Source organism: Girardinichthys multiradiatus, chromosome 19, assembly GCF_021462225.1.
Source record: "Girardinichthys multiradiatus isolate DD_20200921_A chromosome 19, DD_fGirMul_XY1, whole genome shotgun sequence".
Lineage (NCBI taxonomy): Eukaryota > Metazoa > Chordata > Actinopteri > Cyprinodontiformes > Goodeidae > Girardinichthys > Girardinichthys multiradiatus.
This window is the reverse complement of record NC_061811.1, coordinates 8,498,984-8,520,184: the sequence shown is the minus strand read 5'-3', so window position 1 is coordinate 8,520,184 and position 21,201 is coordinate 8,498,984. Positions and strand designations below refer to the sequence as shown.

At 42.5% G+C, this 21,201-nt stretch overlaps 1 protein-coding gene across 1 annotated transcript in view; it reads left to right on the top strand.

Annotated features, from left to right (window-relative positions):
• The window catches only part of mnat1 (MNAT1 component of CDK activating kinase), a 39,593-nt gene that overhangs the window by 4,903 nt on the left and 13,489 nt on the right, over positions 1 to 21,201 (top strand). The window contains exons 2-7 of the mRNA XM_047344722.1: positions 3,100 to 3,252; positions 3,620 to 3,693; positions 4,951 to 5,054; positions 5,189 to 5,329; positions 6,900 to 7,025; positions 16,168 to 16,289. Of these exons, the coding sequence (XP_047200678.1) occupies positions 3,100 to 3,252; positions 3,620 to 3,693; positions 4,951 to 5,054; positions 5,189 to 5,329; positions 6,900 to 7,025; positions 16,168 to 16,289 (720 nt within the window). The remainder of the gene's footprint in view (positions 1 to 3,099; positions 3,253 to 3,619; positions 3,694 to 4,950; positions 5,055 to 5,188; positions 5,330 to 6,899; positions 7,026 to 16,167; positions 16,290 to 21,201) is intronic.

The window sequence follows — 21,201 nt, the reverse complement described above, 5'->3', positions numbered from 1 at the left end:
CAGATGAAGAGATAGGAGCCTGGAGCTCTAAGCAGGACAGGTGAGAGAGGGAGGAGTCCAAAGCTCTCCATCAGCAGCAACAGCCCTGGGACACAGAGATGGCAAGCTGTTACTTTTTAAACGTTTTTTTTTTGTCTGAGCAGGGTTGCAGTGGCAAGATGTCTCTTAACATAAAAGCTGGCACAGAGATGGAAAGTCTCCTCCCTTATTTTAAGGGGTCACCTCTCAGCTCTAGAGTTACACAGGATTTCCCCTTTAGAGTGTTCTGTTGTGTGGTCCATTTATGGGGCAGGGGGCAAGCTACGCCCCACTCCTTGCCCCGTGTTGATGAATGGGCTCTTTGTGGGCCTGTAGAAACAAGCCGAATCCCTCCATCTACCTCCATATGGCAAGGCCTATAGATCTGCTGTAGCCTGAGGCCACAACGAACATCTGCCTCTTCCAGGACACCCTCCAAACTCTGAGGCATCGACTGGACACCACACATGTTTCTGGCTGTTGCTTTGCTTTCATTTTCTACATTTCAGTTTTGTTATGGCCAAGCCAAACTGACACACGATAGTATTAGCGCTTTCAGTCGTGGCAGGTTGGGCTTGTTTGACCCTTATTGGAAGCGTTAGGTGTAAACACAGAAATTCCATGTCTCTGCGCTTTCCTCTTTAGCTGGGTTTTGTGCTTTGCGTCCTGCTGATCAGGTGAAACTTCTTGCAGGATGACTCTGTCATGACTATCCTGAAAGTCTCTGCCCCTCTGGAACATTTCACTTGGCTCGATTCGGCTGCAATGAAGTGACTCAACCATACCATCAGTGAGGTGTGCTGCAAAACGTGCCTTTCCTCTCAACTTTGTTCTACAATTTTGGATAATGCCGGTGCTGACGGCGCTGTTAGGAAACCAGATGTCCATTTTTTTGAGGGTAGTCATGAGCTGGAAGTTGGATTCCTGTGGCAATAAAGCTCCGTGGAGACTTAATTAAAAGAGTGACTGTGCAAACGTTTATCCACCCTCTCCGGCCCGTCAGGGGGACACAAGGGGACATTCCCATTGTCTGTGGTGTCCGCTCTCCACTGAAGTGTGACTGATGGGTAAACACCAACCTGCATAAAGGTGTGATTGAGGACTGTGCCCTCAGGTGTGTCTGTTGATCAGACTGCTATGGACAATGTTAAGATGATGCATGAAGGCAACAGTCCAGATTAAACATGGACCTAACTGAAAAATCCTCATCTTTATTTAGTTTGAAATTAGTCACTGATTAGGAGTCGAGCTTTATGTGGAAAGGTTAAGTCCAGCTGAGAAACTCGTCATGACTCTGCTGTTCTGTCTCAAACCTGGTCTTGGAAATCCATTAAACACATTTACAGGGTGCTGAAAAAATTATTTGCCCCCTGACGGATTTCTTCTGTTTCAACCTTTTTTCACACTTAAACGTTTTAGTGCATCAGATAAATTAGAATATTAGACAAAGATAACCTGAGTAAATAAAAGAGTAGTTTTCAAATGATGTTTTCATTTAGGGAAGAAAAACAAATTGCCTCCTAGACCTGAAACCTGGTTGTGTCACCCATGTTGGCAACAACTGTTAACAAACACACTGTAGCGGAATTGTGGCCCACTCTTCTTTGCAGAATTGCTTTGATTTAGCCTCATTGGAGACTTCCCGAGCATGAATGGCCAGTTCAAGGTCATGCCACAACATATTAATCATATTCAAGTCTGGACTTTGACTTGGCCACTCCAAAACCATTTTACATTTTTGAGCTATTCAAAGGTGGACCTGCTGGTGGGCTTTGGATCATTGTCCTACTGCATTAATCAATTGTGTTTGAACTTAAGGTCACATACTGATGACTGGCATTTTCCTTCAGGATTTTCTGGTAGAGAGAAGAATTCATGGTTCCATCAGTTACACCAAGTTGTCCAGATCCTGAAGCAGCCCAGCTGCTCCAGACCAGATGTTTTCTTGGTAAATGTAAGACGGGGCTTTGTATAATTGTGGTCTTGAAACTCTCTATTTTTGGTTGGTCTCAGTCTCATTATTGTTGAATTTGGAACTCTAAACCAAGTGAGGTCTGCATAGCTTAAGCTGTTGTTCTGGGTTCTTCTGTGACCTGGATGAGTCGTTGATGCTCTCTTGGAGTATTTTTGGTACGCCGGCCACTTCTGGGAAGGTTCAACACTACTCCATGCTTTCTTCATTTTAAGATGATGGCTTTCACTGATGTTAACTGGAGTCCCAACGCTTCAGAAATGGCCTTTTAACCCTTTCCAGACTGATGGAAGTCAGGGAATTTATTTCGCTTCTGTTTCTGAATTTTTTTAGATCGAGGCATAATGTGTTGCTTTTTGAAATCTGTTGGCATACTTCATGTTGTCAGACAGGTACTATTTGAGTGTTTTCTTGATAACACATCTGACATGAATCAGGCCTGGTTGTAGCTCATGGGATTTAGTGCTGGTTGTTGGAAAATGGGATTAAATTGGGATTTGATGAGAAAACTCCATGTTATATGTACTTTGGTTATGTTTGTCTGATGTTTAAATGTCACATTGGGAATAACAGTTTCAGTTTTGGAGGTCTTAAACTTCAGGAATGAAAGCAAAATCCTGTGGCAGATATAATATATATGATTGAACAGAAAACGGTTCTGTAGTTTTACCTTTTTAAAATCACTGATAATTCAGTTTAGAATGCTTCCTTTTATCACGCAGTGATGGAAAACACAAAAGCCTGAAGTTTTTACCAAATTACTCAACATATCCATTCTTGCATGAATTACTGAGCTGGATGTTTCTCATGTTACGCAACATGGCAGAAAGGTTGAGGTATGCTGAAATAACAAAAAAGCAAATGTTTTTCCTGCGCAGACAGACACTTCACTGACGGGGTGTTGGACTAATTTCCTCTTGTCTGAGAGAGCAAGGGGCCTAATCGACATTCCAGTCGTAATCCCGGCCATCTTCGAGCACTTTAGAAGAAATATTCGGATCCATTATCCCCCACTGCCTCATAGAGAAATGTGTAGAAAACTGTATTTGTACATGCAGCCACTCAAAGCTGGGAACGTTCTGCTTCTGGTCTTCATGTCCCCCTTGCAGATGCGAGAACTGTGTGGAGATGCTGTTCGCGCGCGGCTCGGGGAGCTGCATGCAGTGCGACACGCCTCTGAGGAAGAGCAACTTTCGTGTGCAGCTCTTCGAAGATGCAACTGTGGACAAGGAGGTAGAGATCCGCAAGAAGGTGATGAAAATGTGAGTGAGTTGGGGTGGGGGGGGGTGAAGCATTAGGGGTGTGGTTCTGTATGTTTATATGTTACTCCAGGCCTCCTCCCACTTCTTAAGCTGCCTTTGTCTTCCTCATTACGCTGTTTGTTTTGTAGACAATGAGTCTCCCCGGGGGGTGGGGGCAGAGGCTCTTTCTCTGCCAGATTTTTACTCCGCGGCCCCTCCCTGCTCTCTTGCACTCCATCTTATCAGTGTTTTTTAATAGCCCCTTAATTGAGATCTAATGTATGTGTATACTGGGCAGAAGGCAGAGATGGTTTATAAAATGTTTGATTTAATGGATGCTGGTATTGTCGGTGCATGCTGCATGATAGCTCCTCTTGTTTCTCCGCAGCTATAACAAGAGAGAATTCAACTTCTCCAGCCTGAGAGACTATAACGACTATCTGGAACAGGTGGAGGACATAGGTAGGAGCACCAGCTGGAAGGCCTCAGTCTGGAATAACTGTGATGTTTTCTCTTTTGGTTCTGAGCTTTTTAACAAGCACTGGAGGCAAACAGTGCACTGGATTAGGGAATACTTCAACAAAGAGAAACAAGTCCTTCTGAGGATCTTCAGCTTGGATGGACTGTGTATCACCATTAATGTCCAATTAGTGCCTTTGCTACTAGTTATAAAAAATGCAAACCAAAACACATTTGCACTAGTAATAAGTGATTAAAAATACAGTCATGTGAAAAAATAAACTGCACCATACGACAGCCCGTATGTTCTTCCAACATGTTGATATTTACCTTCAGTTTTAACAGTAATGCAGCATTTAGATTATATAAATAAACAATAAAACTAAAGAAATTGTGTTTTAAAATGACTAAAATCCTACACAGGCATATCACATGACTGGAACATTCTTACTCAGCATCGTGAAGGAGTTTTGCCCTGTTTAAAGCTCAACCATTTAGTAAGTGAGAATGAACACTGTGTTGAGATCCAAAGAGTTATTGGAGGCACTCAGAAAGAAGATTTATAGCAGTTTATGCGTCTCTTAAGGGATTTGAAGAGGTCTCAAAAGAATTTGAAAATCAACCATTTCACAGGATTGAGTCTACAAGTGTGGGACCTTCAAAGTTGCCGCCCACATGCCCAGGTCTGGCTGTCCACACAACCTCATCCTGAAAGCAGACCTCAAGATGCTGAAAGAAGTCTCCAAAAACCCTAAAATGTCATCTCGGGAACCACAACAGACTCTTGTTACTATTAATATGAAAGTGCATGTCTGTATAATCAACAAGAGACAGTACAAGTTTAACTTTTATAGATCCAACAGATCTTCATGAACGGCTTCCATGTGCTTGCTGTCGTGAAATGCAGCTCAGACAGTTTGCTGCAGCCATGTAGACTACCAGTAAATGCCATTGATGGGAACAAATGTGTTTAAAACTCATTAAATAAATAGATTTATTAAATAAATTAGGTAATCTACACGCGTTTGGTTCTGTTTAACAGAAATCTCTGGTTAGAAAATTCAAGTAGGACCAGATCAGTTATGGTCACAGAAGCATTTGATGTTTATGTATCTAGCTATCAAATATTATTATTATTTTTATTTTATATGACAAAAAATATATTTTAAACAGAACTTTGCACTTTTTAAAGATGTTTGCACCAAAAATAATCGTTTTAGAGCTACACATCATTGCATATTTTTTACCTTTTGTACGCAGTTTACAACCTGACAAACAATATTGATGTGGAGAACACCAAGCTGAGGATGGAGCAGTACCAGAGAGAAAACAAAGACATCATCCAGAGAAATAAGGCGAAGCTTGTATGCACCGACTCTACTCCCCTCTCTCAAACATGGCCAGACCGTGGCGTGGCTAAGAGCTTGCATGACTTCACATTTGTGGTCAGTGATGTTGCAGATAGTTTTGAAGGTTCTGTTTCCTTCTCCTCCCTCAGACGCGGGAGCAGGAAGAGCTGGAGGAGCTGCTGCTTCAGGAGCAGCAGAGCAACGAGCAGCGGCGGCTGGAAGTGCTGCAGGAGGAGCAGAGGCAGCTGCAGGCCAAGCGGAAGAGCAAACAGGCTCTGCTGGATGAACTGGTGAGAAACGCACATGCTGGATAAAACTGACAAACCTGGTGATGAGATGGTGACAAGCAACAAATGGCTGATGCACATACCTTACCCTGCACTCACACACACTCTCTCTCACACACACACACACACACACACACACACACACAGTCAGCCTTAGGGTTCATGGCTGTGACACCATTAAGTGCTTATTACAAGTCATTGCACTGCGGCTTGCATTGTTCTCATTCTCTGATCCCAAAGCTTTTCGGCTCCATTGTTTTGAGTTGAGGGCTTTGGAAGTTATTGTTTCTGCAGAGCTGCCTGCAGAAGGACCATCACAGATAGCAGGTTAAGCTATCTGCTTGTTTGTTTAAGGCACTGGGCCTGTTGACTGTAGGCAGATGAGATCAGCCCAGACCCCCTTCTGAGGGGAACTCTCCTGGGCTCTGACATTTCTACCTCTCTGTGGCCATTTGCACACAGAATGTATCTATTTTTTTTTTTTTACCATATTTGCTTTATTCTGACTGACTGACTGACTGACTGACTGCTTTATTCTTATCAACAAATGCATAAATTTATATATTGATGTTTTTAGGCAGTGATTTCTGGTCATTTTCAAACGTTTGTTGTTAAATATTTTAACAGCATGCTTCAAATTTGATTTGATGAAACCTCTCTTGAACTTTTAATTTTAGGAACATTCAAGTAGTCAATTCAAGAACATCTAAACAAATGAAGCAGTTGGATTGTTTCTGGCGCACAGATAAATGTTAAAAGCTCTGCTTGGGCCGGTTACCGGTACCAAGGTGCTGAAAAGTTTTGAATAGATACAGCCCTAAAAACATTTTAAGATACCATTACTACCATTTAAATTAATTTTAATTAGCAGTCATCGAAAGGCCCAGAATGTTGCTGCACTCTGCCTGTCAACTGGCTGAACTAAAGCTATTAGACTTTTTATTTTTCCCTGGTACCCTGACTTATTAACTAGCTAATATCAGCTTGTTAGTACATGTGTTACTCAAGAAAGACCAGAACAAGAAAAAGGGATACTTTTCTGCACAAAATCACGTTTATTTGAAAACTGCTGCCAGGTTTAGTGAGTGTTTATTCTTAATTTTTGGCATCATTGTTATAACTACATATTATCACAACATATTATATTTTACTGCAGTCATGTATTAAATAAAGTGATTAGATCATTTTTGTTTCAAGGTTATCATACTGGCCCATGCCTAAACTCTGCACTGGTTCAGCATTCCTGTCTGTTGCAAGAGAACTGTTTCATGATCTCAGTTCCAGTAGTTGGTGCACTTAGAGACATATGCGCCGAACAGCACTCTGACCTTGCATTTAATTGGAAGTTGTGTTTTCCAGACGGCGTCTCCTGCACGGTCACAACTTTTTAATATCTCTGCCTTCAGTTCAGTGACAGCCTGCCTGAAAGCACCATTTGCTGATGGTTATCTAGCTCCAGTGATGAGTGATGCAGAGAGGCTGCTGCCTGGGTTGGTCTCTGAACAGAAAGCTCTTAATGAAACATGGTAATGACAGGCACTGAATTCTCCCCAAATCACTTGTGTTCCTCCAGGAGCAGTCTGAGCTTCCTGCCACCATCTTACTCGCTCAACACAAAGTTCGTGCCGCCCAGCTGGAAACACAGATAGAGCAGCAAAAACAGAATGTGAAGCCAACCACTCGTTTTGGAATCCAAATAGTAAGTAAACCACCCTGAATGTTTCTGATATTAACTGGGTTCCTAAGTGGCCTGGAAAATAGTGGGAAAGTCTGGATTTGATGTCTGGTGTATTTCCAAAATCCAGACTTCCTTCCTTTCCTCTGTTTCCATCCTTCCTTCCTTCCTTTCCTGCCCTTCCTTCCTTCCTTTCCTCCACTTTGTTCCTTCTGTCCTTCCTTTCTTCCCTTCCTTCCTTCCTTTCCTCCCCTTCCTTCCTTCCTTCTTTCCTTCCTTTCTTCCTTCCACCCTCTCTCTCTCTGTCTCTCTCCAGGTTTTTGCCGATTCCATATTTAAAGCCTTTCTATTCATATTGAACTTTTCTGATGAAACATTAGCATAAAACAACTGAGAACTCTGGGAAGTTCGGTCTGGAAAAGTATTACGTTTTCACATTAAAAAGTTTAAGAACCCTGTATTAAGTCAGACATTAATTTATGTATTTATTGAAAAGTTTTATGACGGCGCTCTGAGTGGACATTAACCGTCACCGTGATCATTCACCATGCTTTTAACTCTCCGGCAGCCTTATTTGTGCAGAGGAACTCTGAAAGCTTTTCCCCTTCCATCATAGTCTGGCAGCTCACTATACTTACCAAAACAAACAGACTACTGGCAGTGTTGTTTTAATATGACAGTATGTTAAGCACTATAGAAGAAGACAGTTATTATTTTTATATTTAATTTAAAAAACTGTCCAACACAGTCTGTCTGCTGTTGCCTGGTCAAGGCTGGGGCCATTCCTGTCCTGTTGCGTATTTAAATTAATTATTTGGAAACATAACAGCATTAATAACTGTTCAGACCTGAAGCGGAGGATCTTCGTTCTCGTCTGGTGCTTCTCCAGTGTAGGAAGAGGCCCTGACCTCACTGCTCATGTCATCATATTTCCTCTGTGAGAGCGGTGGGTCCCACGAGGGCCGAGCATGTGGGCTTTAGCTGCGCCGCAGTTTCTGCACATGGTTACTGGAGAGACCTTCATACTTGGCTGTCGTTCATGTTTTCAGTCATTTATTTTCATTTTAACAGGATGAGATAAGCTGTGTCATCATCCCCACTCCGTCCACAGCAGCCCTCATGAGATATGGTTGTCTTCTCACAGTTTAGTGATGCATGGCACAGCTATCTGCTTCGTACTCAGCCGAGGCTTGAAACCAGATTTTGACATGCTTTGTTTTATGCAAACTTTCACTTTCCTCTAAAGACAACTGCCTCATACAGTTTCTTGAGTATGTTGCTGTGCAGTGTTCTGAATATCACACTCTTTAATATAAAGTAGGAATTTAAACTCACCGATGGAGAGAAACACGGCATGATTGTGTTGCTCTTGGCTTGTTTCCTGAATGTTTTTCCAAGTCTCTTGGTTGAATTACTCTTCATCTTCTCGTTTGAGCTGCTGTTAGTGGAACAGAGCTCTCACCACGCTTCTTTTCGGATGGACTGAGAGACGCGAGTCAGGGGAAAGTGTTGGTTTGGATTTCCCTTCACCTCTGAGTCCAGAGGAATGATTTTTGTTTGACTTGGTAGGTTTTCAGCAAAGAGCTGTGGGTTCCTGCAGATTGGTGGAAGGCATGTATCTACGAGCTTTATGGTCATTGCAAGCAGGTTCCTGGCAGAAATGAGGAAAAGCAAATCTGAAATATCTTTAGTATTTTATCTTTATACCTGTAGTAGTACTGTCTGTGCCACAAAATCAGCAATTTGGGTGCAGCTATGGAAAAGGATAATCACCATTGACCAAATATCTCTTATGAAGTATAGTGCCTAAAAGTATTGATGAACTTGAACCTGTTAATATTTTTTCTGTTTCATCCACAAACTTGTATTTTATTGGTATTTTATGTAATAGACCAACACAAGGCTGTGTATAATAGTGAAGGGGAAGGGAAATGATACATGATTTGTTTTACACATAAAAATCTGAAGTGTGACATACATTTTATTTCAGCCACCTTTACTCTGATACCTCTAAATAAAACCCTGTGGAACCAAAATAAGTCATCTTAATTAGTAAATAGAGTCCACCTGTGTGCAATGCGATCTCAGTATAAATCCAGCCGTCCTTTGAAGGCATCAAAGGTTTGTTACAGGACATCAGTGACCAAACGGCGTCATGAAGACCAAGGAACTGACAAGTTGGGAAATGAGAGCATTAATCAAATAAGAAGCCAAGATGCCCATGGTAACTCTGGAGGAGCTTCAGAGATCCACACCTCAGATGGGAGAATCTGTTGACAAGACATTTATGAGGAAGAACGTGCTCTGGTTCACCCTGAACCCTTATCCCTTTGGTGAAACATGGTGTTGGCAGTATCATGCTGTACATTATTTTTCAGAAGGGACAGGGAATCTGGTCAGTTTATGAGAAGATGCATAGAGCTGGAAACCTGTTAGAGGCTGCAGAGGACTTGATACTGTGGCAGAGGTTAGCCTTCCAGCAGGATAATAAAGCTAAACATACAGCAGAGCTACAAATAAATAGTATACATCAAAGCATATCCATGTGTCAGAATGGCCTAGTCAAAGTCCTGAACCAAATCCCATTTAAAATCTGTGGGAAGGACCTGGAAAATGGATGTTCAGAATCCCTCTCCATCCAGTCTGACTGAACTTGAGCTGTTTTGCAAAGAAGAATTTGTAAAGATTTCTGTCTCTAGATGTGCAAAACTGCTATGAGACAAACCTCAGAAAGACCTGCAGCTGTAACTGCAGTGAAAGGTGGGTCTGCACAATATTGACTCAAGGGGTGTGAATACAAATTCACACCACACTTTTCAGATTTTTATTTGTAAAAAATGTTGAAAGCCATGAATCATTTTCCTTGCACGTCACAATTGTACACTGCCTTGTGTTGGTCCGTCACATAAAATCCCAATTAAATAAAATAAAATAAAGTTTGTGGTTGAAATGTTACAAAATGAGAAGTTCAAGTAGTTTGAAAACGTTCGAGGCACTGTATGTTTTAGTAAGGTAATTGCTGAAGCATTTTGTTATTTTTGTAACTATTTTTTTGTATAAAAGTCCAAGTGGGTGCCTCATTTCCTCTCCTCCAGTCTCTCTCTCTCTCTGTTCCCCCACCGCCCCTCCCCTGAGCAGCTGCAGCCTGATCCAAGATGAGCGCTCGCTGCTTTAATCGTCTGTCTTTTAGTCACCCTGTCCATTTTGCTTAAAGATGCAAGTTCTTCCTCAGCATCCTAGTCATTTCAGACTATATTTAAAATATTAGGTTTATGTAGAATATAGTCCTGATATGTTATGTGCTGGGAAGATGGGTTTTTTCCATCCAAGCTGGCACAGCTCTACATCAGGATGGATTTTCTTACAAGTGGTGATGGGGACTCCTGACCCAGCTCTGGTGTTCCTGGCCGGCTGAGTGTTAACTTCCTAGCTGAATGGTCTGATGAGGAGGCTGGCCAATCCTGGGGGGAAAGTCATATTAGTCCAGGTGTGATATGTGGTGGGATGCGCCTGGTCTTGCCTTAGGAATGGTCTGGAAACGTTCACTAATCCCTCACTTTGTAGGTGCTCCATTGAAGCAGGAGACACACAAATATCCATGTGTGGGTTCATGCAGATAAATACACACTGTGCCCCTCCCCCAAGACTGAGCACACAGCATTTGAAGAATAAAGTGTCTTTTTAAAATACATATCCTCTGAAATCAAAAGACAGGCTCTGTGTGGGAGGATTCGCTGTTTAAACAAACTTGTTGTTGTCTGACATAGAACCGACCTCACAGCCGAGCATGATGCCAAGACCCATTATGCCACGGACCAGCATACCTGGCACCTGCTTTGAGTGAAGTGTAGATTTTAAATGAGTAAAAACACATGTTATTATGCAAACTGAGTCTCAGACGTAGGTAAAGGGAGAACAGTTCATCATCTGAGAGTATGTTTCTGCTGATGGGGGATTGTTGTCAGCTGCTGCAGTGTTACGTTCCGGAAAGCAGCTGACTGATAGGGAATCTTTCCACCTTGGAGTGGCTTTCAGCGCCATCTTAGATGAAAGGTCCCCGGTTCCAGCTCTGCTGGGGGCCTGAGCCCTCCGCCCACAGGCAGCACAGCAGCTGACATACCTGATGAGGCCGGTGTGGGCTAATGAAACAGGAGGCACATAAACAAATAGCAACACATACACACACACATATGGTGGAGCTAATGTGGGTGGAAAGTTTATCTCTGAACACTGATGTGTGGCTGGCTGAAATAACCTGGGTTCTCTCTGGCTTTAGTCCATTCGACACTTGGACAGAGGAATTTGCCTGCCATAGAAAACACAACACAATCACGGACATAGAGAGACGCTGAGAGCGTGTTTGCTCTCCTGGTTGAGTCCTCTACTGTGACCTCTGCTTGGCAGATGCACTTGTGGACGCAGGCTGCGTTCTGCAGACTGGCCCAACCTGTTCTGTCTGAGTTGTTGCTGTAAACTCACTGCAACCCCCACTGACGTTTGCACTTCATCTTCCCTTCCCTGTTCACACTCTGGAGAAAGAAAAACCGACAGAGATCTTCATTACATTGTTTTAATTAAAAAAACAGCATAACCAGAGCACTTTGACCTTTTTGTTTTTTATTGAATTACTGCCATGCAGGTTAGTCCGTGCAGGGGCCTTTGTAAGGAAGGGAGTTTTTGAAGAACTGGGAGCCCCGACTGGCACCAGCACATGTGCATTCACTCCTCGGCCCCCTCTGATGGCCTGGCCCCACTTCGGTGGGCCTCATCAAACCCAGCGAGGAGGCTGGCCGGCTGGCTCAGCTTGGCGGAAAGAAGAGTTGTCAGCTTTAGGGGCTTTGCGCCGGAGCAGCTGCCGCTGATCAGGGAGATATATTTAAACTGGTAAGGCACAGGGAGCCAGCAGTTTTTACACTTGCTACTTGCTGCCTGGCATGCCAGTGAGCAACCCAAAGCCCTTTATCCATACAGAAGCACCGGCAGCTCCAGGGCAGAAGAAGGAAGTGAAGGCTGAGAATGGGAAGGTGTTAGCATAGCTCCTAACAAGGCTCATCATTTCCTTTCCCTCTACAATGCTCCACAGTTCCCTCTCCATTGTTTTCATCATCACCTCACGCGTTAGGGAAGAGGGCCCCATCAGCTCCCAAAGCCCTTGGGAACCAAGTGAGTTTGTGTATGTGTGCCTGCAGATGTGGTGGGGAGGTGCTGATGGAGAGGTTAGTCTCTGCAACCTTGATGTGTCCTGCTGAGCTGCAGAATAAGGCCAGAGGTTGAGTAGGGGGGGGGGGGGGGGGGGGGTTGCTGGAGAATGCTGATTTTTGCTATGTGTTTGCAAGTTTTTCCAGTTAATTTTGAGTGATGAGCCATGATTGGTTGATGGTTCACAATGAAGCAAGCACTGGTGGTACTCGGGCTGCCTTGACTTGTTCTTCTTAGAAATTATGTTGCAAAAAATTTTCAAGGTAAATCCAAACAAATTAACTGAGCCAGGAGCAAATGGGGCTACAGTTCGGTGAAAAAGTTTTTCCCCCTTTTTTGCTTTTTTGTCATACTTAAATGTTTCACATCATCAAACTAACTTTAAAATCAGACAAAGATGAACTGAATGAATTACAAATGATCTTAATAAAGCAATGTCATCTAAACCAGTCTGGCTCTATATAAAGAAGTACTTAAACAGCCAAGTAAGGCAACTTGTCCAGGTCCATAAAAAGCAAAGCAACCCCACACCATCATACTACCACCACCATGTTTGAAGGTCACTGTGATGGTATTTTTCTGAACTGCCTTGTCAGTTTCAGACCAGATGCATCAGGGCGCACACTAGGATGTTTTATCTTATGTCGTGCTGTCAGACAAGTTCTATTTAAATGGTTTCTTGACTCTGCTGCTCTGACATTAATCAGACCTGTAGAACAGAAGTTGAGGATTTTGTTTCTCATTTATTCTTTAATTTCTCTAGATCCCAAAATGATGGTCCTTTTTTATACCTTTAATCCTGCTTCATGTTGTCAGATAAGTTCAATTTATTTAATTGTTTCTGTAGGTCTGGCACTAATTAGGCTGGGTGTGGCTGGGACAAATGCCTTTTCACACAGGGCCATGTGGAGGAGACAGCTTCGTTTGACCTCTCAACACACTCCCTTTCAGGCAACATCACAACGCAGAAACGTTATTTGTGAGTTAGTGGTAAAAAAATGCTGAGGATGCAGAATTACTCCCACTGGCTCCGCAGTGATTTCTTCAAATCATCCTTCTCTGTGGTTTTATTAGGATTGATGGCCCCCAGAGTTCCACTTTAGTGCCACGGGGGTGTCATAAGAGTTTAAAAACCAGTTACATACACAAACGTACAATGCACACAAAGTTGTATTGGTAGTCGGACGGGCCCCTGTGATGATGAAAGCAGATGTTCATGTTGGCTCTCACTACTGTTGATTTAAAGACCCCCGGTCCTGTTGCCATTTCTGCTGTTCTGGACCAGGCTGGGGGTCCCTTTCCCCCACCCGCTCTGTTGCTGTTCCTGCTCAGGAGCATTTTGAAAACAACATTTATGTATTGTAATTCATACAAGCTTTTAATAGGAGGTGATGAGTTTGTGACTGAGAGCGGTGTAATGGAGGGGAGTCCTCTGAGAGCCCATCGCTGGGTTTTTGGACTGTATGAAAGGGTTTGGGTCTTCAATGAAAGACACACCACAAATAATTGTATCTGTTTGATGTGTGGCCATGTTTAAAAATATGATGTATCTCCTGGTACCTGCCTATGCCAGTTTTCAAGGTGCCCTAAGAGAGGAATGCAACAGAAATATCTTGACACGATGGGCCGGGTCTGTTCTGCTGTCACTAAAAAAATCAGAGGTACTGCATTTCAGGCGGCTGCTGCTCCCAGTTCGGTGCTCACTCTCCCTGCAGCTCCACCTCTGCAGACTCTGTTCATCCCTCCACCTTTGTGGCTGTGGCTATGGGAGAGTGAAACGGTGCTGGATGCATGAAGGAAGATGGATGGGGTTAGTTGGTCCAAGTTTCATTAGATGGGTGGGGTGACTGTTCAGCACCTTTGGGTTAAAGGTTGAATGAAAACTACTATTTTACATCGGAAATTAGACTTTAAACTTAGAAATTTGGCATTTTTAATTTGGTTCTGATTGCATGCCCTTAGGGAAAGTATTATATTGTGGATTAATGTGCCCCTCATTATACTAGACTATCATTGAAAAAGGTAATTAATTGCAGTGATTCAGAAACCAATATAATAGAATAGAATCATGACTCACAGAGTGATATATTTTGAATGTTTTTTTCTGTTAGTGTTGATGAATCTGGCCCGCAGCTAATGAAAACCCCAGAATTTTCTTAGTGAATCTCCTCTGGTGAATCTGGTGAATCTCCTTAAACTCTTGACTGGATTTTGCTTCACGATCCTCTGGCTGTGGTTACCCCTGGTATTGGAGCACCTTTTCTACTATACCTTTTCCTTCCACTCAACGTTCTGGGATGTCATCAGCTGTAAACTATAATCATGAAAACAAACAAATAAATGCTAGAAATGTATCACTATGTGCAGAATAAATCTATATATTCAGTTTATGAATGAAATTACAAAAAAGTGTTCTTTTCAATTATTTAAATTTCTGGCATGAACCAAAATAGGTTTTATTTGACCACAGTGATCTGACTTATGTAACAGAATCAAATGTGTTTCTCCACTGAAAAGACAAAAAAAAAAACATTCAGCTTTCAGTGGAAAAAACCCATACCCTTGCTGTTAATGTGCCGCCACTGTCACTATCTGAGATCCCCACCACCCCCTCTACCTCACCTGCACAAACTAAAAGCTGCCGCACAAAGTGACAGGCTCAGACTTGTTCTGTTAAAATAGCTGAAAGTCATTCTGGGAAAAAAAGGACTGTTGTGTGAATGAATTGCCTGTAAAACATCCCATTAGCAAAGACACATGTCCTTCCAACAAGTATGATGAACACCACTGTGGGGAAACCCAGCAGCTAAACTTCTACACAACATGATGACGGCAACTAGCAGCGCCGGCCGCAGACTAACCTAAATTAGGTAGAAAACATAATTGTTAATAGCTAAAAATACCAGATTGCAGATTAATTAGTATATTCTGCTACAAACTAAATGGATGAAAATGTTGCCTATAGAAACCTGCTGATGATGTCAATGTATTGTGTTGCTTTCTGTCTGAGCTCACCAGGACCGTACTGCTTATTGTTCTGTTCTTATTGACCAAGAAAACTTTACATCTTGTTTCTTGTCATTGTGCATCACTTTGAAATCTCCAGCTCAACCTTGCTAGCTTTATTTCTCTCTCTCTGTGTGTGTGTGTGTGTGTGTGTGTGTTCACATAAACCAAAGCATGTGTGAAGGGCGGGCAGGGCAGTCTGCGGCCGCGGGGCACATGTTACTTGTTTAGTTTGGTTTTCATCAGCTCCCCTCTGTGTTCTGTTGTTTATTCTCCCCCACTTCTTTTTTCTTTGCTTTCTCTCTTATCTTTTTATCTCCCCTTTGTCTCTCTGTTCTTTTGCTGAACTCTAAAGTAGTTGGTGCGTGTTTAAACAGCATCTCTTTTAATTCCCGGTTTGTTTTCTGAGTTTGGTTTGTCTTCTGAGGCTCATGTAGTAATGCTGAAGGACCAGAAGGGCTCTGACACTGGGTGGAAATTCCCTCTTTCATGGCACAGCCCCAAATCGAACAGTTTCCTGCTGATCGCCCTGATCAACATCATTAGGGATGATAGCAGCCTCACTCAGATCACTGCGTTTGGATCTTGGGCTTGCAGGTTTTGGGCATCTGAGTAACATCTATGAGCTAAGCAGAACTGAGGATTTGCCTAATGACAGTGACATTCAGATTCATCCAGGTTCAGGAGACTGGGTCATGTTTGCATTCCCCTTTTTCTGCTGAAGTTTCCAGAGTTGTTTAGCTGCTAACACACAGCTAACATCTAAAAGCCAGTCCACCACGGAAGCATTGTGCTGATGGAAAGGATAAAATGTGCTCCTATATACACACCAGTTTGGTTGTCATTAAGCCTGTTTCATTAAAATTTTTGCTTTTCATTTCAAGCTACAGTTTCCAGTTTAGTTATCAGAAACAATAACGATTATTTTGCTTCTGCTCAGTTATCTTTATTTTTCTTTCAGGGTCAGACTGTCTCTCTCCAGCCTGTGCCCAGAATACAGGAGGTTCTGTACCAGTACAAACCCCTTCAGGTTGAAACCTATGGACCTCCGGCGCCGGACCTGGAGCAGCTGAGTAGATTTGGGTATGAATTTATGTTTCCAGTCTTACGGCACTCCCAGAGACTAGGTCAGTTAGATTTACTGCAGTAGGGACAGACGGTTTGATGCTTTTAGATCAAAGACATAGTTTGGTTCATCTTTAAGGTTTTAAATTAAAACACATTCTTTGAGTTACCTAAAACAGTCTGAGAACAACTTTTAAACATGTTTATGGTGTTTATTTAATATTAATTCTGCTTGACGCAAATTGCAAATATAGATTAAAATCTGTTTAGAAGTGTTCTTTGGCCCAAATACTGTTATAAAGATTTTTTAACAGCGAAATTACAGTCACAGTTTCTCGATGTGAAGTTCTGATTTTACTGTCAAAGAAAATGTCTTCTTTTTCTTCTTCTTTGCAGCCTCTAAATTAGCACCTCGCTATCATTATGGTAATGCTCTGATATGGGGTCTGCAGGGACACTGCTTTCCATAGAAAATTATTTCAGTATGCTGCAAAGGTTTCTCCATTTTATGCAAAAAGTAGTTATCAGGCAGCCTAAAGGGCCTGAAAATGGTTAATCTTGTCTGTGAGTCATTATAGAGGAGGCTGAAAATGAGGGACACAAGCTGTATAGATGAGCATCCTACAGTCGCTGGCTTTTGTTATTCTGGTGAAAAATGAATAAAATGTACAAAACATAGCAAGGGTTTTTGTTGATACCATGGTATCACCGTAAAGATCTTCCTGCTTTAAGTCCTATCCTGAGCATGAATATTTATTTGAATGTATTTATGTCAACAATGTTACATCCACAGCAAGAAACGATGACCATCTCTTAAACTGATGAACCTTTATTAGCAATTTTGTTCATACTGTTGCACACTGCAAGAGCATCAAATCACCATATTTCCTCCTCCGTATTTACACACATTAACCTTAAATATCTTTGCACAGATGAATGTACGACAAACATGAAACATCTGACAGAAACAATGTCCATGAGTTGCTTTCTTTAGATGTTCAGCATGTTTTAACATGCAATGAGAAGACAATACCTTTTAAAGTTAACATGGTTTCATTAAATGGAAAGCAAACTATTAACCTTTGCACCAAGACACAAAGCTGGGCTTAGGCCAGACTAGACTCTGCGAGAAAACACACCAAAATACACTTTTACATGAACAAACGCCCATATTTGTTTATAGCACACAAAAACACATAGCTTGTTTACCCTCGGGTTAGTTGATAAGGAAATTCAATAAAATATGAGCATTGAACCATCACCTTTCACACTCTTCAGTTATTTGCTGTTCCCTTTGTAAATGGGCCAGATTAAGGTCTTTCAAGTAGACGTTGGCAACGTTCACAGTTACAAATAAGAATATAAATATTAAAAAGGCCTAAAGGTATATGTGTAAATTTGACAAACAAGGTTTTTAGTCTTACTGAAGCTCTGAGAAAGTTTGTTGCTCTGCTAAAAACTGGCTGTTGTTTTCAGCTCATCTAAATAGGCAGTCTCATCACTATTTATGATGATGCATACATCGGTTCTCCCATCAGCAAACTTCAGGATGGAGTTTGAGCTATGCCTTGGGGGTACAATCTTGAGTGAATATGAAGTTCAGGGGGTATGAGGACATAGCCTTGTGGTGTCCCAGTGTGAAGCAGATGCCGAAACTCACCACCTGTGGCTTTTTGGGCAAAAACCTAAACATCTAGCTTCCAATGGAGTTATCCAGACCCAGGATGGTTAGCTTCGAAACCAGGTTGGAGGAAATGATTTACTTTAACCAATGAAGAACATCATCACATGTGTGTTTACCTTAAAGTGTTGTCAATAGTTTCTTTAAAATTAGCTTGAAATGGTCAATTATTTCCAAAAAAGGGCCAACTATAATATAAAAACTGTTCAAGTGTCCGGGTTTTGCTATATGAAAAATTGAGACCATGATAAATCATTTCAAAATTTTTTCCACCTTTAATGTCGCATATATTTAAAAGTAAAAAAAAAACCAACTAGTTCTGTTCGGGGAAAAATCTAAAAAAAAATGCCCCTTAGTTTTGCTTCAGTTTCAGCATTCAGTTCACACCTGTCATTAACTATGCTGAGTCTGGATAACCTGAAATAAAGCTCACCTCTCACCCATCCCCTGCTCTCCCTGGGAGTTTAAGGGCCCTTCGCAGTATCTCTGATCTCTTCCTGCTTCTAGGACTGCGTTCTCCTGGCCTGAGATCTCCGATGTTTCACCAGGTATCTGTTGGAGCCACTCCTCCAGTGTGGATGTCACTGCCCCGAGGGCTCCAATGAGACCATGGACCCTACTGTTGCCTTTACCTGCCAGGTTCTCTCTAGCTCTTCCCTCAGCTCACTTTTCTTGTGTTCTTTGGCTACATCAATCACATCGGCTGTCCTCTGCTTCTAATTAGTGATCACAATGTTCATTGGCCATTGCCCCTTATACAACTCCAATTCCAATGAAGTTGAGACGTGTGAATTTTAAATAAAAACACAATACAATGATTTGCAAATCCTGTTCGACCTAAATGGAATTAAATACACTACAAAGACAAGATATTTAATGTTTGAACTGATTAACTTTATTGTTTTTTTGCAAATATTCAGTCATTGTGAATTTGATGCTTGCAGCACCATCCAGACAAGACAGGGGCATGTTTCCCACTGTGTTACATCACCTTCCTTTTTAACAACAGGCATGTCCAAATCAACTAAAGAATGGCTTCTCTAGAACAGAATATAAGCTCTGGAGTCCAGAACTATATCTAACAGAACATCTATGGACTTAACTGAAAAAGGCTGGAAATATTCTCACAATCTGAGAGATCTAGAGAACCGCTGAAACTAAAGTGGGCAAATATTGCCTGGTTGAAATGTGAACACTGATGGACTCCAATCAAAGAAGACTGGATGCTGTAAATAAATCAGAAACTGCTTTGACAAAGTATTTGTTTAAGTGGAAAGGTTATATTAGTTCATTCATGTGTAATATTTTGTTTTCTAATGGATTATGAAAGAAATGAAGAAAATGAACCAAATGACTATGAACTCTGAAATTGTGAGATTTGCTGATATTTTGTTGGAGATTTTCTGGGATCTGTCCAACTCGTTAGGCCTAGCTCATTTCCCATGACTGTCCTCTGATTAACTGAGAGGGAAAGACGAATGTGTGGGGAGGAAGTCTGGGAGGTAGAGAGGGAGTAAGAACCATCACTTCCGCCACAAGCCACCAGGCTGCATCTATAGCAGCGTCCATTAACACACACAGGAAACGCTTTCCCCGACAGCCCCTTTGGGCCAATCAATCCAGGACGCCATTGGTGCGGTCCTCTCTGAGTGTACGCTATCTATCAGATGAACCAGCGCCCAGTCGTCTGCATTTCAACTGCCTGGCACTACAGTTTGCCCACACACCAAGAGTGAGCTGCTTTTATTGGGTGACGGAGGCAAAACGGGATCTCATTCTTTCTGGGCACGCTTACCAACTCTGATTTTGACAGGATTCAGTTTAGATGTGCATATTTGAACATACATTGTATGCACCAGTTATTCAGATAAAGGTTTTGATGAGTTTATGCCATCAGGTTTACTTAGAAAAGGACCAACTTAAGGCAAAACATTTCAGGAACATTTAAGTTGAATTGCTTGGTTTTATTTACATGATGTATTCAGAGAAGTGCTGAGGTACCGCTTCTTTTGGCCAGGCTAATCAATATGCAGATGAAATGCATCTTGCAATTTTGCTGCATGCCAAAGCTCAAAGTAGGGAGGGGGGAGGGGCAGGTGGGCTTGTCAGCAGTAAAGGGGCCCAGAAGGACCACTGCTTGGAAGGACTACGGGCTACAGAGATAAATGAGACTCTGTTCAGTGAGGAACACCAATCCCTTTGGTGCAGGAAACAGGCAGGGACACTGGCAGGCTAGTTCAGACAAACCACAAGTCCCAAGATGCACTGTTCTGTTAAGTAAGGGCGAGGAATAGTGCTGACATTTCTGCTCACACTGCAGCTTTTGGTTCAGCTAAGTCTGACCTTTTGTCAGATGCATAGATACGTGAGCTTGAAGACCTGCACATAGTGTTTATTAAATCTGGTGTTTCATTGTGTCAAATGTGGTCAGCCTAAAATTGTCCGTCTGCAGTACTAGCATTTCAGATGCAATGGAACAAATGTGATGCTGTAAATATTCATTAGCACAGAAGAGTGACGATGCAGACGGCGCTCAGAGCGTGAAGAGGGACACCAGCTCCACTCCTCGGAACTGTGAAGGGAAAGCTCTTGCATTGGGTGGAGATATGGATATAGATGAGGTGGAAGGGGCTGTTAGGGGGCAAGTACTTATTTTAAAACACGGCTGTTTGTCTTGGTCAAGGCCCACTGTGACAGCAGCTCCACTGGTGATTTGTCTTGGACACAGCCCTCAAGTGAGACTGGAGCATTGAGCTCATACTCCCCCCTCCCTGGTGGTCCCCTGCCCCTTTGGGGTCTGACTGTTGCACAGGACGTCCAGTAAACACGGGACTGACTGGAGCCAGTTTTTCTGCTCCTTTTTCTGCATCCTTCCCCTTGTGTATTTTTTGTCGTGTCCCTTTGCCCTCCCTGAAAAATGCAGGAGCTCCAGTTAGCTGCCAGGAAAAAGAAAGGCCAAACCTTTTTTGCTGTCTTTACCTGAATAAATATGGGCTGAGTAGACCTCATATATCAAAGACAGCTGCCTCCATACTAGAGCACTGGAGCAAGGGCTTCATGTTCAGGCTTTAGGGACCTCCAAAGGTGCCCCCTCAACTTCCAGCATCTACACCCCTTGCACAGCCTCTCATAATGTGCAAGGATATGCCCCTGACGGAGGTTTCCATAATGGCCTTACAGTGCTGGCCATGTCATTGACTGGCAGGTACCCAGAACTATGCGTGAGCCGTGAGAATTATGAGCAGACTG